The 17,974-nt window shown below is 28.0% G+C and overlaps 5 protein-coding genes across 6 annotated transcripts; 2 read left to right on the forward strand and 3 right to left on the reverse strand.

The window, feature by feature from the left end:
* The first annotated feature begins 288 nt into the window (after positions 1–288).
* On the forward strand, positions 289–6,538 carry LOC118069048 (phospholipase DDHD1-like). 2 transcript variants are annotated; one of them, XM_035086881.1, is made up of 10 exons: positions 289–410; positions 685–1,467; positions 1,573–1,698; positions 2,396–2,689; positions 3,798–3,968; positions 4,069–4,197; positions 4,277–4,418; positions 4,997–5,703; positions 5,780–5,932; positions 6,055–6,538. In XM_035086881.1, the coding sequence occupies exons 3-10, from the start codon at positions 1,629–1,631 to the stop codon at positions 6,201–6,203; spliced, it is 1,815 nt and encodes a 604-aa protein (XP_034942772.1). In that variant the 5' UTR covers positions 289–410; positions 685–1,467; positions 1,573–1,628; the 3' UTR covers positions 6,204–6,538. The 2 variants fall into 2 exon arrangements, with proteins under 2 accessions (XP_034942772.1, XP_034942773.1); XM_035086882.1 differs by having other exon boundaries at positions 314–396.
* Positions 6,539–6,935: 397 nt separating this feature from the next.
* Positions 6,936–8,724, reverse strand: AIMP3 (aaRS-interacting multifunctional protein 3). The gene is made up of 4 exons (XM_035086807.1): positions 8,490–8,724; positions 8,203–8,406; positions 7,896–7,991; positions 6,936–7,785 (listed from the first exon to the last, which is right to left on the reverse strand). The coding sequence occupies exons 1-4, from the start codon at positions 8,574–8,576 to the stop codon at positions 7,654–7,656; spliced, it is 519 nt and encodes a 172-aa protein (XP_034942698.1). The 5' UTR covers positions 8,577–8,724; the 3' UTR covers positions 6,936–7,653.
* A 340-nt stretch (positions 8,725–9,064) lies between these two features.
* On the reverse strand, positions 9,065–11,742 carry ras (Inosine-5'-monophosphate dehydrogenase ras). Its single transcript, XM_035086809.1, has 2 exons — positions 10,865–11,742; positions 9,065–10,806 (listed from the first exon to the last, which is right to left on the reverse strand). Exons 1-2 carry the CDS (start codon positions 11,192–11,194, stop codon positions 9,562–9,564), a joined length of 1,575 nt encoding a protein of 524 aa, XP_034942700.1. The 5' UTR covers positions 11,195–11,742; the 3' UTR covers positions 9,065–9,561.
* Positions 11,717–17,244, forward strand: LOC118069002 (coiled-coil domain-containing protein 12). Its single transcript, XM_035086811.1, has 4 exons — positions 11,717–11,929; positions 12,020–12,158; positions 12,243–12,445; positions 16,495–17,244. The coding sequence occupies exons 1-3, from the start codon at positions 11,739–11,741 to the stop codon at positions 12,438–12,440; spliced, it is 528 nt and encodes a 175-aa protein (XP_034942702.1). The 5' UTR covers positions 11,717–11,738; the 3' UTR covers positions 12,441–12,445; positions 16,495–17,244.
* LOC118069000 (carbonic anhydrase 2-like) lies at positions 12,444–17,941 on the reverse strand. The gene is made up of 6 exons (XM_035086810.1): positions 17,829–17,941; positions 14,349–14,393; positions 14,100–14,261; positions 13,606–13,853; positions 13,273–13,509; positions 12,444–13,098 (listed from the first exon to the last, which is right to left on the reverse strand). The coding sequence occupies exons 1-6, from the start codon at positions 17,875–17,877 to the stop codon at positions 12,874–12,876; spliced, it is 966 nt and encodes a 321-aa protein (XP_034942701.1). The 5' UTR covers positions 17,878–17,941; the 3' UTR covers positions 12,444–12,873.
* Positions 17,942–17,974: the final 33 nt, after the last annotated feature.

Consider the following 17,974-nt stretch of genomic DNA (forward strand, 5'->3'; position numbering starts at 1 on the left):
ATTTCATGTTATTTCATTAAATCATTTTTTTTATTAAAAACAACAAATTTTAATGATAAATAATTATTTAATAAATATTTTAATAGACCCAATTACAAATTTTTATTCAAATATGTATATTATGCTCTTTAATAAATTTATTTTTATAAAATTTGTTTATTTTATTATCACCTTTCTTGCAAATCGAATTGAATTTCGCGCTTAAATAGAAAAAATGGCGCCATATTCGATTGAAGTGCTCCCTATCGAAAAAAATTTCAGATATTTAATGAATTCTTGTTAACCTTTTGTAAACTTAAAAATATGTAATTATTCTTATGAAAAGAATAAATTTATTCGATATATCAGTAGTGAACGATCAAGATTTTTATTCAAAATATGTCAATTTATTGGAGTGTAAATAATATTCCGTAATTTCATTAAATTATTTTTTAATAATAAAAATGTAAACGAATCTTTGAAAGAAATATCAACTGGATTAAACTCTATAAAACTAATAACAACTTTAATATTCGAATTAATTTTATTTTCAAAAAATTCACTAAAAAAATTACATCAATCCCTACAAGTTTCTATTTCAAGATATATTATTCTTTCATTCAAAGTAGTGGACAAAGAATCACAATAACTAAATGTATTGAAACTCGAAGAGTATATTTATATTAATCAAGAATATATTTTTAGGTTGTTTGTTGCCAAAACTCGAGACACGTGTGATTTGTGTGAACATACTTGACATCTGACTTTATTGCGCATGCACAATTGCACATCATTTGCCCTAACTCCAAATCATACCAAGAAGATATTTCTTCATTTATATCATCCGGAAGTTTATTTTAAAATCTTTAGCAATTGTTGGTTATAATGAATTAACATACACAAAATAAACTATTCAATTATCTCGTGACAATCCGACACCAATTATGCTTCATTAATTATATTCATGTGTTTAATAATCAACTCGAAGCTCCAAAGCATGAATTAACATGAAGCAACAACAATTATCTAAACCTTCAAAATTTGATTAAACAAATATTTAAAAATGCAGTAGACATCAGCTAATGTCTATTTTTCATTGTATGTATGAATTTGCACATGAACAGTGACTACAGTGTCGTTGGACACAGTCTCTACATAGTATACAGCATTATATAAATGTACAACATTGGCCAGGGATGGAGAGGTAGAAGAGGAGATCATCGACATGCTCGTAAGCGCGGTGTGCGCGTTAGATAAATGTTAACCGCGGTGAACAAATGATCGCGGGTTGACAGTTGCTCCACATTACAAAACACGAGTGTTTTTGTGCTTGTAATATTTTATTTACAACATTATAGACTAATTTGCATGAAAACATTGTGTATAATCAAGTGTTTTTAAGTTATTGGTTATATTCAGCAAAGTTGTGTTGACGAATTGAGTACGTACCTGCATAGTACTATCTGCACTGCAGAAAATTAACTTCTCGTAAGTAGTGACATTCTTCCTATCTTTATTCAGTACGTGATTCATCGCGTGTCACGTTGGTAATCATAGACTGTTATCTTTAATATTTTTTATGTCTTTTCGAAGGTCGTTTAAGAGTTGCTGGACATCTCGTTACTGACACGAAACAAACGCTATAAAACATGTCTACTCATTTACTTACGCATGTTGATCCTTTCAGTGAGACTCCATTAGAAACGGAATCGATTGAAGGTATAGTTAAATTATTATTATTGTTTATTATTAGTATGTAATTATGTTCGATTGTTGGTATATCCATCCAATTAATAAAAAAGACATCGAAGCTATGGTACTTTGATTACGTTTTGTTTCGTTTCAATAAATATGCTTCTAACAAAACTATTCATTAGATATAAACTCAATAAAATATCTATCATTATTATTATGTGTTTAAACATGATTGAGACAAGTCGTATCATTAATTTAAATCAATATAATTTCAAAATAAAAATAAATTTCAAACCATAGTGGGATTATTTTTCAACAATTAATTGGAGTATTAATTTTAACTGATATTTTTGTAGAATTAGCGTATCTGTTATAAAAATAGTTATGACAACATAACTACAATAGTTTTTCATGTGTGAAATTTGTAAGATAATTACAAGAAATGTATTTATTTAATTAGTTTAAAAAAGATTCGTATAGTTTATAGGAATTAAATATTTATTGACTTTAAATTACTCATAAAAGATGAGACCATTGTCCGATAATCGATCAGGGATATTTTATGAAGTCAATATTATTACAGACAGACTATGTTATTATTAACACTTTCAGAGAATTAATCTTATGTTATTTTATTAACTTGATGATCTTTAAACCTTTTACATAAATAAGCCAGACAATATGTGATTATTTATAATTATTTAATTAATTTATTTTTAAGATATACTAAAAGAAAATGGCATGGACATTACTGAAGAAATACTGGATCAAGAATATGCTCAACCTCTGACTCCGGAAGAAGTCAGATGGTTTTATAAAGACGGCGTTGATAAGAGATGGGTCGAGTTTTGTGGATACGATAGTTTAAGAATTGAAAATGCTTGGAGGCGAAGAGAAGCCCAGGAAATCAACCAGACGAATGAAAATTCAATGCTTTCCGAAAGAGTTGTAGTCAAAGGTGGAATGTATGACGTTGAATTAGATAAAATGAAATGTATGTCAATCTATTGGCCAGGTGAGTTAATTATAAGCTATTTTCAATTATTTTTCCCAAGCTTATGCAATGTAGGGATATGTTGATAGATGAATGATGAATTAAATCATTAATATCCTAAAAAATAAATCATCTTGTATCATACATTCTTTAAACTGTTAATTTTTCGAAGAAAAAAAAATGAATACATTTTTCTTTCAAGTGAATTAACATAATTTTCTGAATCCTAGTACTGATGTACTTAAATCTTCTATCCAACCTCAAGAGCTGAATTTTAGATTTTTTTGAATGTTAGTTCTGATAAAAGAAATTGCTGATAAGATAATATGTATTGTAGTTTTTTTAAGAAAACTCTCAAATAAAAGTCGAAATCTGCTTTAAAATAGATCCTTTGAAACATTTACCAATTCCAAGTGATTATAAAGTGAAAAGTTGTTCAGATAAGTCTATCAAATCATTCATTCTGCTATGATTAATATAATCATTTTTCCGCAACTAGTTATTCAATACAGATATAGTTTAATCTTTTATTTCAAATTGTATCAATGTATTTATCTAACGGATTATTATATTAAGATTAGCAAATTACTTTTTAATGTAAAACATTTATTTTATGATAAAGTTCGCTAATTTTTTCACTTGTAATCACAGTTGAGTTATATTTTTATGATTAATAAAATATGTGTTATGATCACACAATCTAGATGAGTTTATATTTTCTTAATGCTTTCAGTTTCTATCTAGTTACTACAAAAATTACTATGTCCTTGAATCTATTATCGTCAATTTCCTTTAGATGCATTCACTATAAGTAATATTCGAGTGAGCCAAGAATTGTATTCAAGTTACTTACTTGATTTTCATTCATATTAATTTTAAGTAAATTTTGAAAATTTTCAATATACTTTTTATACAGTCTTTATGTGAAGCTTTGATGTCATGATAACAACACTTTTCCATGTTATCTAATGATCATTAAACTATTTTAAAATTCGTATTTATTATCTAACAGCTTGAAGCAAATGGAAAAAAATTCAAATAATAATGACTCATGACCTTCATTTGTGTTTAAATGATGCATAATTATTTGAAAAATGTCAAAAAAGTATATTGATTATCAATTTTTCAGGAGAAGAATGGGAGATAATGCGGGCGACTTGGTATTATGAAGCGAGTTGGATCCCTCTTGAAATGGAACACTCAAGGGTGATCGAAGAAGCTCATCTCCGGCTTTTCGAACGACAAACAAATTCCTCAGAGTCAACGCCAGAGGAAACATCTACCTCACATTCTTATAAAGGTATTTCCATTAATCGTGTATTCATTTATGAATATTAATTAACATTTTGTCTCTTTGATAAATGATCTTTCGATATGACGTCATTTATTGTCTTTTTCAGTTTTACATACCGTACACTTTCCAGAATTTCACGTTGATTGGCATGCCATTAACGATGTCGCGCTTTATAGTGAATATACTCCAAGTAAATTAATGCGTAGCGTGACATCTAAATTAGGATTTACGAAAAGTATGTTGCATTAAAATTTTTGTCATACGATTAGTTAGCTCATATATTCACCAACAATCAAGTTATTCATTTTTCTAAGCAAGTGGTTATCGTCTGAAACGCGGCTACAAGTGTCTTGCGACGATGGATGATAAGCCTCATGATATTGACCACTTGGTTCTTGTTGTACATGGAATAGGTCAAAAACGTGATACGGGAAAGATTATTCGAAATACTGCATCGTGAGTAAAATAAACTATTTATTGCACTTGTTTTAAAGAAGGCTACATCAGTTATTGGTAATTTATAGTTCAATTTCAAGCATATAACACTTTTATTAAATAATAAAAATAACATTAAAAATATCAGCTTAGCGCTAAATTTTTTGCTGAATATGATTTATTCATCATATTTTTTCTAAGAAATAGATCTTACTACTTCTTGACAAATCAATTAATTATAATGACAAAATATTTATTCATAATGCACGTATTTATCAATTAGATGTAAAGAAAACTTTTGATAATAAATGATAATAATTTTATAATTTATATAGAATTAAACAATAAATTTCGCTTTCGCAAAATATTACATCAATATTATTCTGTTTCAATTGTAACATGAAGAACAAAAAAAAATACATGTTGCAAGTAGTTATAATTTAATCAATTCATGTTATATAATGCAATAAAGTTTATCATTTTTAAGGGAAACAGAGAGTTATTAAACGCTTGTGTTAGCTGATAACTGATGTAATCATTCAATTTTATTTATTTTTATACTGAATTTTAACACGGTTATTCAATTTTCAAAATTACAGATTTCGAGACTGTGTTGACTGGTGTAAACAAAAATATTTTCCAAGCTCACAATTCCGAGTGGAATTTTTCCCAGTTGAATGGAGATCTTCATTGAAGCTTGATGGAGATATTGTTGATGCTATTACTCCATATAGTGTGATGAGTATAAGACATCTTTTGAATACTTCAGCAATGGATATTCTTTATTATACAAGTCCATTATACGGGGGAGAAGTACGTGCAGGATTGCAACGAGAGCTCAACCGTCTATATTTTATGTTTACAACTCGTCATCCAGGGTGGAAAGGAAAAGTATCGATTCTCGCACATTCTTTAGGTTGTGTTATTGTTTATGATATTGTTACTGGATGGATGGGACCTGATACAAGACCTCCATCACCAGCAGCACCAGATATTTCTTTGACAGATGGCCTAAAATTCACCATTGAGAATCTATTTTGTTTAGGCTCGCCATTATCAGTATTTCTAGCGTTACGAACACGCACACCTTCTAATAAATTTGACATTATGCCTCCAGGCCTATGTAAAAGGTTTTTTAATATTTTTCATTGGTCTGACCCCGTGGCCTATCGCATGGAGCCTCTTTTAGTAAGAAATTATAGTAAAATAGAACCTGTTCTTATATTGCCCTATGGTGGAGTTGATGGTCAACAAATTGAACAACCTCCAGCATTGAATAATGGTGATCCAAATATTACTACACCAGGTAATGCTTTTTTATTTTACATTCAATATTAGTTTTATATAATATTTAAAACCTTTTTTTGTTTTTGGTTCTACAGAGAATGAAGAAAAAGAAGCTGAAAGTCCAACTGACACTGCTAACCGCAACGAAAAGGGTTGGAGTTTGTGGGGTTTAGTTAGAGGTGGTTGGAATACGAAAGAAGGACCATCATCGCCAACTCCTGATGCAAATATAATAAGACCGGATGAAGGTAATATATTTGTTTTAGAGTTAATTACTAATCAAAGTCGATATTGACCTTAGAAGGTAACTTAGCTGTTCTGATTCTTAATTAATGAGTAATAAATTAACAGATTTTTTTTTTTATTCTAGAACTGGAACAGCGATTGGATTATGTCTTACGACCTGGTGGATTAGGTCGTAATTATTTGTACACAGTAACGGCTCACACAGCATATTGGAATAATTATGATGTCGCCTACTTCGTGTTAACTAGATTATTTCCTAATTTAGAAATTTGATGTTGGAGCAAGCTTTAAGCATCTAAACGGTTAATTCTTATTGGATTGCCATGTGCGTTTACTAGTCTTAAAAATAATTCAATAAGTCTAATTGTATTTGGTGCTCTACAATTAGACCGTTTACCAAAAAAGAGCAAAAAATTTAGGAAAAATTATGTAGATTTATATATTTACTGAAAACCAACTGTGATATCAGCAAAATGATACAATAAGACAATTTACCATGTAAGTAAATGTTTTTTGCATAATTTTCATATTTAAGAAATTACATAGATCACGAAAAAAAAAAAATTGTATTCAATTTACAAATGTGCAATGCATTTTTATATTTCATATATCAAGAGGATATTTCCTCTATTATATTATTAATTACTGTTGAATTTACAAACAATAGCAATTAATCATTATAATAATTATAATTTTTGATCTGTATTATATTTATTTTGTGTTTCATTGAGTTACATGTATTTAGAATTTTTTATTCTTCAATTTTCAATATTCGTTGAAATCTTGAGATTATATTGAAACAATGATAAATTAATGAAAACGCAGCAATACAAATATTTTAAGAATTTATCCAAAAAACACACAATTAATTCTTATATATAAAATAATAAGATTAGTTAATTATTATTGTAACTAGAAATTTTAAGATATGATAAATCGAATTAATATATCATATGTTAAAAAGACGAACTAATGAAAGAAATACGTTATCGTATGTGGTTTATTAACGATAATAAATTAAATTCGTCCGCTTAAACAAATATTTAAATGATTTCTGGTAAGATTTAAATTGCGACTATATCACTAATAAAGATGTGAAAATGACTTTTTATAATTCATAGTTCGAGATATAAGAAAACATTACTTGCCATTAATTCGACCATTTTTATACGAACATAGAATTTTAAAAATACAATTCGATTTAATGATATAATAGAGATTTTAAGATTGACAAGAAAATAGACACAAGTTTCTAATGTTAGAAATTATTGTTATATTATAAATGATACTTATACTCGAGAATTAATACTGTACGACACGTTATCGTAAATTTTTTTCATATCAACAATGAGGCATACGAAAATCAAAAATTTTATTTTACTTATGTTTTCGATTTTCTTATTTATTATAGAATGTGTCAAACAAAGCACATAGCTGTTACACAAATTACACAATATCACATGCGCTTTTAATGATCTAAATATGTAATTTTTTTTATGGAATGAAAATGGAAATGTGATGATGAGATGGAACGAAGAGAAAGAGATTTGAAAATTAAAATAAATTATTGTTACTGTAAAAAATCAATGTCTCAATTTTACTATTTTTTATAATGCTTTCGTACGTGTTTTGGATTTGTTATTAATGTGATTATAAATAATTGATTATTTATACTTTTTCAAATGAAATTTTTTAAATAATTTATTATAAATATCAATTGATTTTAAATATAAAGATGAAGTAGATTAAAATTTATAAGATCTAATGTTTGACGTAATTTTTCATCTTGTTGAATATTATCAAACCATCTAGAGACGTTAACATACAGTGCTTTCTCCTGATAGGTCAACCCACTCTGAAATGAATAAGGGCCACATATGAGATTACATCGATCCAGGTACATTTGTAAAGATTCTAAGTATTTTTGAATGACATTTTGCTATTTTTTACAATGACTGTTATTACCATAATTGTATGAAGAGTGTAGTATAAAACTATATCCGCAATAGTTAAATTAGTTCCTGTGATGTATGTATTGCTAGCCAAGGCTTGATTTATTTCCTGTAAATAATGATGAAATTATTAATAAGAATGATTTTACTGATTTAAACAAAACTGACAGAAATATTATTAATAAGCTTAGATTACGGTAAACCATATAAATCCAACTAAAATTAGGTCACCTTATACGTAAATACTTGACTGAATATTATGCAACATTAAAAAAGTACTAGCTACCATTTGAATTATTTAAAAAATTGATTTTAATAACCTTGAGAATTCGTTTCGTATTTGTTGAAACATCGGCATAATTGACATAAAGGACTGCATATTCCAACCATTGCCTTGTTAGTGCTTTGGTAACAGGATCATTGCCAACAATACCAGGAATCTCTGAACGTTGTGCAAGTGCTTGTATAATAGTGCTAAATCCTTCAATCGTATGATTTTTTACCAATTCCGTTGATGCTACAACCTTGATAATATTATCAATTATAATTAATATGTATTTGATAATTTTATAATTGAAAGTAAATAAAATTAAAAATTCAAACATACGTTATTTTTAGAAAGGTGTAATTCTATTGGAGAAACTCCTAAATATTGAGATACTTGTTGAACACATTCAATACTGCACAAAACCATTTTTATAGAAGAATTTATTAATAAATTCTAGAAGTTAAATGTTTAAAAATAAATAAATAAATATTTTAAAAAGTGGACGCAGATGTAAAGATGTTTTAGGTTATAATTCACTGCAGCACGTGGAGTACACTGTAGTAAACAGAATGGATTGGAGCAAATGAAGGATAGTAGCGACAGACTTACAAAAATCTTTAGGTATATTAAAAAAATGGCATTCAGGTGTAATAATTGTTATTTTTAATTTTTTAAATTATTTATCATAGTTGGATAATATTTATAAATTTTTGTAATTTATCAAAAAATAGAGAAATAAAGTAAACTAATGCATTTAAAAAAATTGATTTTTATTTTCTGTTCGATTATTCAATTTAGTTACATTATTGAATGTACAATAATAAATATAAAGTAAAAAATATTGTATAATTAAATGAATTTTTATGTATAAAGGATAAAAACTATACATAAACAAAAAGACAAAAAATGCGATATTTCTTCGTGGAATACAAAAAAATAATATTCCATTACAAAATTTATATTATAAATTTTTCTTATCAAATTAATTTGTTTGAAATTTAACAATGTTTTTTACGTTACAATGATCCCTCAGTTTGGCATATCAGTTAGAATACATTAATATTTATCAACTTTCAGTTTAAGAGTCATCTAAAAGTAAATACTTAAAAATTTATATATTCATAAAGGAAATTAATTAATGATTATGGAGATTACAGGTAGATATCACATGATTTATAGATTCAGTGCTTACAATTGGAAGCAATTCTAATTTTCCAAAAATTATAACTAACCTTTGAATGCATCTGTAAATTATTTTTTTATTATTACCATTTACTTATGAAAATAAGTATGAAAATTTAATTATGTATCCGAATTTCGAATGGTCATTAAAATATTAAATCTAGTTTTAAAATACTAATCATTCGGAACCAAGTGCAGGTACTGATGGATTTTTAGTGACATCGTCAAATCAGTAGAGCCTTTTTTCATAAGAGAATAAACTATGAACGTTTCCTTCTAATTGGGCTGAGTGTGATCGTCTTTCGAATTTAAGTTCACCACTATACATTAATGATTTTAAAACTGATACTGATCTTGCTCCAATGTCTTGGCAACCATGTTTGATACCACATTGTAAATATGGTAAAAATTTCAAAATACTTCCTTTATCAACAATAGAGCCACTAACACCCTGAGCCACTTTCATTTTATCCATTTCATTATGAAAATATCGATCCATAGCAGAACCTTTGGCATCTTTTCGATTCATTGCTTCTAATGATCCCATTCCTCTATATTTTTTTAGACGAACACCATCACTAAAGAAATATTCACCAGGTGCTTCTGATGTTCCTGCTAAAAGTGATCCCATCATCACAGTACTGGCACCGAGACTAAGAGCTTTAATAATGTGTCCAACTGATTGAATTCCACCATCAGCAATAACAGGAACTCCAAACATTCTAGCATATTCAGCTACTTTATATACAGCAGTGGCTTGTGGACGACCGACAGCCATAACTTCTTGAGTAATACAAATTGAACCACTTCCCATACCAACTCGAAGTCCATCAGCTCCTGCTTCAATTAAATTTTTAGCTTGAGCTGTGGTAACTACGTTTCCAGCTATTACTTGAAGCTGAGGATATTCGTATTTAATGTATTTAATCATTTCGATTTGAAATATTGAATTTCCTTGAGATGAATCCAACACGACAACATCAACTCCTGCAGCTGCCAACAATTGTAATCGTTCTTTATCTGTATTTTTAGTTCCAATTGCTGCTCCAACAAGTAGCTGTTTGTTTTCATCTTTACTAGCATTAGGATAGCTACGATTTTTCTTCAAATCAGTTCTTGCCATTAAAGAAACTAATTCTCCTTTCTCATTGACTATTGGCAGTTTCCCCTTTTTCGATTTCTCAAGAATTGAATTGGCTTCTTGAAGGGTTACTCCGGACTTAGCGGTGATGAGATTTTCCAATTTTGTCATTACAGTTTCTAATTTAACATTCTGTTGATTAGCAGATTCCTCGAGAAAATCAATATCTCTCGATGTTACAATACCAACAAGTTTGCCTCCAATTTTTCCATTCTCTGTTATGGGTACTCCACAAAATCCATGCTCAGCTTTAACATTTAATACATCTCTAACAGTATGATTAGGAGAAAACACTACAGGATCTCTAATAAAACCGTGTTTATATTTTTTAACCTGCAACAAATAAGACTTACAATACTGCAAAAGCAAATAAAAAAAGTGTTAGCTTTACCTTATGAACTTCAGAAGCTTGATACTCTGGGGAACAATTATGATGAATGATTCCAATACCTCCAGAAAGAGCCATAGCAATAGCCATATCTGATTCAGTTACAGTATCCATTGGTGATGATACTAGAGGAACTTTTAGCATGATTTTACGAGTTAGTGGTGATACTAATTCAACATCATCAGCGACAAAATCAATATAACCAGGAAGAATTATGAAATCATTATAAGTTAATCCTTCTCCAGTTGAAAACAATTGCGCTGCAGAAAAGCCATCAGCTGGAAGTGGAATATCTGCTGTTTTTGTTGATTCACCAATAACATAATCAGCCATCCTGTCTGTAGAATTCTCTTTTTCCCTTTTATTATGTAAGAACGTAGTAGTGAATTCTATAAGCTTTTATGTATTGGAGTAATGATTTAAATTGATTTAAAAAAATTCAATAGATGTTAACACGTGGTACTATTAAACTTAGTCGGCCAATATTACACTCACAAAATGCTTGGTCGAAATGACCGAATAAACGGAACGTGGCTCGTTTTTATATACCTGGCTACCTTCCAGTATTCTGTACGAGAGGGCACTTTTGTCACGAAGCTTTTATGGGTTGCAAATTGTCTAATTTTGTTAGTAATTACAATTAGAAGACTGAGAGTAAAATATATGTTAAAGCGAATTGATTTGATTGGAAGTGTCGCTGTTATTTTTTACTTTTTTTGCAAACTACTGAACTCAGCTGCAATATCGGTATAACAGATGTAGAAAAAATTTGAAGAAGATTATTGTTGCGCCCTCTATGAACTAATCACCAAATATTTGCAGGTTATCCAACTTAAAATTTTGTTGTTTTCTCAACACCACGTGATAGAAAAGAGAAATGTTTTTCTATTTTCTAATCAGTGTTGTCACAGTAAATTTTAGTAATTCATGTTTATCGAAAATGAGTGAAGAAAAAATTGGATCTCTACCAGAGGAGGCTTTAAAAAGGAAGGAACGTCTTGCTGCATTAAAAAGAAAAAATGAAGAAGCTAAAGAACACAGCAGCGGAGCTCCTGCAAAAATACCTAAGTAAATATTATTTTTTTATTATTATTGTTTATACTCTTTTACTTGTGTTGAATATTAACAATATGTGACTATTGTTAATGTTATTTTCAGACCAAAGTTTAGGAGTTATAGACCACAAGATGAAAATTTAAGAGAAAACGTCATAGAAAATGCACAACCAGGTGATGTAGAAGCAGAAGTGAAAGATCTTTTAACTGCAGCAAAATCTAATGTGGTTATAGAAGAACTTGTAAGTATTGAGTAACATTTGTTACAGTTCATTAAATATTTTCTCTTTATCTTATTGTATTTTAATAATATTTTTTATACTCAGGATATTGGTAGTTTAGCACCAAGAAAATCAGATTGGGATTTGAAAAGAGATACAGCAAAAAAACTCGCAAAATTAGAAAGAAGAACGCAAAAGGCTGTGGCAGAATTGATTATAGAAAGGTTAAAAGCAGGAAATTCTCAAGATATTGCTACTGCTGTAAATATGGTTGGAGAAATAGAATCGCAAACTTCTAAATAATAGATGTAAGTAATTATATGAGTTTCTCGCAATCTTTTATTTGGTATAATTGATAACTATTGGTTAAAAAAAGATTTGATAGATTCATACAGAGATAATAATTTACATCAACATTCACGTTAAAATATTTACATAGCACTCGATAATAAATAGATTCACTGCAAATCGTAGTGTTTTAAAGTGACGTTATCCATTTGATTAACATTGTAGTCACTTTTAATGCTTTTGGAAGTGTTTAAAAAGTGACTATAATATTAATCAAACGGGTGACGTCACTTTAAAACACTTCCAAATTTGTGATTTGCAGTGTTAATTACTTACATTAATTTATTTTTTTCATCAAATTAATAAATAAAAGGTCAAGCACACAATGATTAAATAGCGCAGATTTTTAAAACTGATTATGTTAATTGATACCTATTTTATGTCATTTTTAAATACCAAGTATTCCAATCCACATGTCAGGTGAAATTGTGAAAGTTATCACGACAAAACCAAATGTTAAAAATGCTGTTGGTTTAGTTTGTTCACCATAATTGTTATGTTTAGTCTCAGGTACATTGTAGTATATTTGTCTATCTTCTAAAGGCTGAATAGGTCGAAAATTATGAGTTAATTTTTCGCCATCATTACTTTGTACATTTCTAAATTCTTCAAGCTGTAAAAATGTAGTTTAAGATAACAAGTTGTATAAATATTAGGAAATCATAATAATTTATAGACAAATCATTGATATTTTTTATACTTAAAACTTTTGTGAATAAATTGATAAAGAATCAAAAAATCTATTATTATTCCAAAGTTAATAAGTTATAGTTATCTCATTACTCACCTGCCTATGAGAAAGTGTAAGAGCATCTTTGAAGTCAATCCAAGTTACAACTTCAGAACATGGTGGAGTAGTGAGAGAGCCATTATACGTAAAATAGCTCTCAAGAGAATGACCTTCAGGTACTAATAAGTGTTGCAAAATCAAAGGATCAACCAACTTGGTCGTAGATCCAACATCTTCTATAGTCGGCAGTACATCAACAATTACATTGTAAATAGGATTGTCTTCTTCACTGACCTATGAACAAAGTGGAAGAAAATTGTGATGTGCTTGTGATGGTTTATAGACGATAAAATATGAAATATTTTTCGAAGAATGTTAAAGTGTGATTACTTCGAAGAAATAAGCAAGCACGGTTAAGCCATCGAAATAATCAACAGCCTTTGCCAACGAGCCGTAACTTTTCTTATAAAAGACAGCATGAAGTTCCATCGCAAATGAGTGATTGTTTATTAAATCTTCTGAACCTTCTGAATCATTTGCACCCCAATGAAAATGAAGTTGTTCAAAAACATAAGGATCCGGACCTAGAGGTCCTCCAGAAATTATTGCAGTTGATGAATCATTTACTCTAAGCATTACTGAAATTTGGAAATAAATTCTGACTTAATATTGACTTAAATTCACAAAAAAGCTATTTAACAATCTTTCTAACTATATCTAGATTGTGCTTATTATTAATACAAGACTACTTATAATTTAAAAATTAGAAAGTTAAAAATAATCATCCTTCAAAAAGCATGTTGAATCAGACATGCTAAGTGTATCAATTATCATAAGGAGATATAAACAGGTTCACATGATAATACGTAAATAAAATATCATACCTGTATGACCGTTGTTCATGAGGTAAGTATTTCGTGGTTTATCAAGACCAGATATTTGTAGAAATGGTAATGTAACGTTAATAACATCATGCTCTTCAATGTCAATAGGAGATTGATGTTTTCCCACGCAGCCACTGTAGTCATGACCCCAATTCATCGGTCCTATATGATCAAAAAAAATATTTTGGACATAATTTTTTATAAGCAATTATATAAACAATCATCTCTTAATTAATGTAGTTACTCTACCATGAATGCCTTTGTAACTAAAGTCATCACTGCCACTTGATGCACCTAAAGCGAATCGATTAGACTTTTAGTATTCAGGTTCTTTGATGATTTGGTAAAAAAACATAATTAATAGGAAAAATAACTACTCTATAAACACAACTAATGATCAATTTAGTTTTGTTGATAAATATTACGGCTTGAAAAAAACAACATCTTATCAATTAATTATACATATCAGCTTTCATGCAGGTAATAAGTAAGTTAAAAGGGAATCATTTACATATATATTAATTATTCAAATGAATAACTTTTTTATAAACATCATTTTATTGAGTGAATAGCATTGTATTATCTAGTTTATCCTTCGAAATTGTTACGAATCATATGAAATTATTAGACTCACTTTATTATTATGAATAATACGATACTGTCAGATGTACTTTACATGTTTTTGTCTATTGATTACATATATAGTAATTTCAATTAGTGGATCTACTTCAAGCTTTTGACCTTCAAATAAAATTACTTGTTAGAGATATTTTATGATATAAAATTTTTTTCGTTACTATGCACAAGTATTCACACAACAATTCACATAAGCACTAAAACTTTTTGTAGTTTTCTGATCGTGAGAATGCAATGCTGTAAGTTCCTGTTTTTCATTGTTATTTTAAATTAGTCAGTGTATGTACAGTCATTAGCTCCCATAAATTACCAATATCTGTTGACAACTCTAATTTCTGAATTATGTTTATTTCCGTTTTTATACCAACTTGAGTGCAATGATCAATGCTGTTGATGCAAAAATTTATAACAATCATATTATTTGGAGTCTTTCAATTTTGTCTGATAACAGTCTTTTGAATCATTAATATTAATAATTCAAAATTATCTTACTTTTATTGAGCATCATTTATTGTTCTTTCAGAACCAATCGATTCTTTTCAACGAAAATGATCAAGACATCAACAATTAAATATTTCTCTAGTTTATATCAGAATAAATTAAATAGTAAATAATTGTTTCGTTTCATAGCCTACATAGGAAACAAGTTTTTTGATAGAGTTACCAGTTTTCTAAAAAAAATAATTTCGAAATTTATGTAATTTTAATATTCAAGGCAAATTATCCTTAACCCACTTGGCAAATGATTCCAGAATCACGTGAAGTCAATGTAGTTCCCGGCAATCCCCTTACAATCAAGGATTATGATGAGACACGTGCCTTTCAATAAATTTTGTTAGTGTTGAAGAAAATAAAGCAGTTGGAGAGTGAATACCATAGAAATCAAACTTATTCAAATTTTTATTTTCTTTGGTCTTCATCATGCTATGACCTGCATATGGAATGAAATGATATGTTGCAGTTTTTATAGTTTTGCTATCTGATTTGGAGATTAATCTACCGTCCGTTTTTTTTTCTATATTTATAAAACCTTCGTTATTAATTTTAGATAACACAAATGATAAAATTGTTATACAATAAACTCGAAAGATTACTCTTATAAATGCTACTAGTACATAATAATAATAATTATTGTATGTAGTTTGAGAAATTTGAATCGAGACTTGCATAACAACTTCTACAACATACTCAAAAAATAATAGCAAAATTATTATATCAAAGTAATTTCACAATTTTCTTGTAAAAATAGTCCAGTAACAATAGACAAAAATAAACATAAAGTAATGATTAGTTACAAATATTTATTTTGCTTCAATATCTAAAGATGAATGGAAGTTATTTAAATTCAATAAAAGAAGAGTGTCTTAATTGGCAAGTCTTGATTACTGATTGCAAGGGTAATATTGATAATGTAATGATTACCATGAGACAATAGTGTATCAGTAACAGAAAAATAACGAGCAATCAGAGTATTATTACATAACTTATTTTGTAATAAAACTCCAACATATAATATTTTATTTAACAATAATGACATCATGAGAATAGTAAATTCAAAATTAACTAATAATAATGTATGGTTATAATTATATGTTGTAAGTTATAGTATTCAATTAATACTAGCATAAATTATTAGATGTTTTTTAATGTTTACTATTGCTTAACAATTTTTTAGTAATAAATAATATAATAACTATCATGTTAAAGATCAATATGGAGCTTAAACCTAATCTATTGATTGTCATTCTTTTTGTTTCAGAATTGTCACGAAAGCAACAGCAACATGATTCTCAGTTTTGATGAATTCAAAGGTCAAAGTCATGTTAAAACCCTAATGAATTCTTTTTTTCTTAATATCTTTATCGTTTGATTTATCGAGACTTTTATTAATCTTATGATAAGTTTGAGTTACACTTTTCTTGAAATACAAAAGAAAAAATCTTTTAGTTATTATTTTTCATCAGTTCTATAGTATTATAGTTATCAAAACAGTTTCAGTAGTATAATCTTAAGGATTGACTGAGATATCTTGACTAATGTTGAATGAAGTCATCATTATGACACGTGTGGATGTATTTTCTTTACTCTATAAATAGTTTTAAGAAAAGTAATCGTAACTTATATGCACTTTTTCTTAGTATAAGAGTTGTTTTTTTTTTAATATTATATTCATGAATTTATATGTTAGATGTTGAGTCAGATTGATTTTAGATATGCTAGATAAATGGACTGATTATAATAAAAATCTGAGAATAATCAAGAACCTATGCATGAGACATAATATTGATAGACATAATAACTCGTGCATTAAATGTAACTTTCTTTTCCGATAGAAAACCAATAGATGTTATAACGGTTTATTTTAGTATTGAGGCTTTTAAATTCAAGAATTAATTACATATTCGTCACAATAAATTATTTAATTCCGTTCATTTAGCTGTCAGCATACTTTTACACATCATTTCCATTCTTTAAATAATTAGACATAATTAATGTTGCACTTTGAAAAACACAGTGGAAAAATTTTATTCAATCAATGAGAAATTAATTAATTAATTGATAATGAAAAAAAAAATGATAATAGAAATTAATATTAAAGTTTAGCTTTGTTATTAAATATTAAAAAATAGCTTTTTTAAAGAAAATGTAGGTAGAAAAAATTATGAATTTAAATTGAAGAAATTTTTATTGCAATGATAAATAAATTAATTTTGTATTCTTGCAACAAATTTGATAGCAATTTTACAAGGGAAATAAAATATTTTATAGTTCTTCTTTAAAAATATTTTTTATGACAAAGATTAAACAGAAGTTCTATTTCCCTTGTGTTTTTTTTCAATGTTTGTTTACAAAGAATATTTGTCACTGCACTTTTTTATAATAAAAAATCAATTTATTAATTGAATATTTTCTAATTATTTAATAAAATGTTGTTTTCTGGTCAAATATTCAGAAATTTAGTACCTACGATTCAAAAAAAAAAAATATTTTTTTAGGGGAAAAATTTAGTTTGATACAAAACTAAGCACACAAAGAAAAAAAAATATTTTTTAATTTATCAATGATAAGTAATAGTATGAAAAATTGACTTACAAATGACTGATAGCCCAATAATTGCAAGTGAAACAGTAGTCAAAGACATTATGAATCGACGGTCAACGACGATATGTCATGCACTTCAGCATCGACAAACTGTTGAGTTAGCTATCGCAGGCTGTCTTGCGATAGTCCAGGCCAGA

Source organism: Chelonus insularis, unplaced genomic scaffold (genome assembly GCF_013357705.1).
Source record: "Chelonus insularis isolate UGA/USDA-ARS -01 unplaced genomic scaffold, ASM1335770v1 contig_404_pilon, whole genome shotgun sequence".
NCBI classification, from domain to species: domain Eukaryota; kingdom Metazoa; phylum Arthropoda; class Insecta; order Hymenoptera; family Braconidae; genus Chelonus; species Chelonus insularis.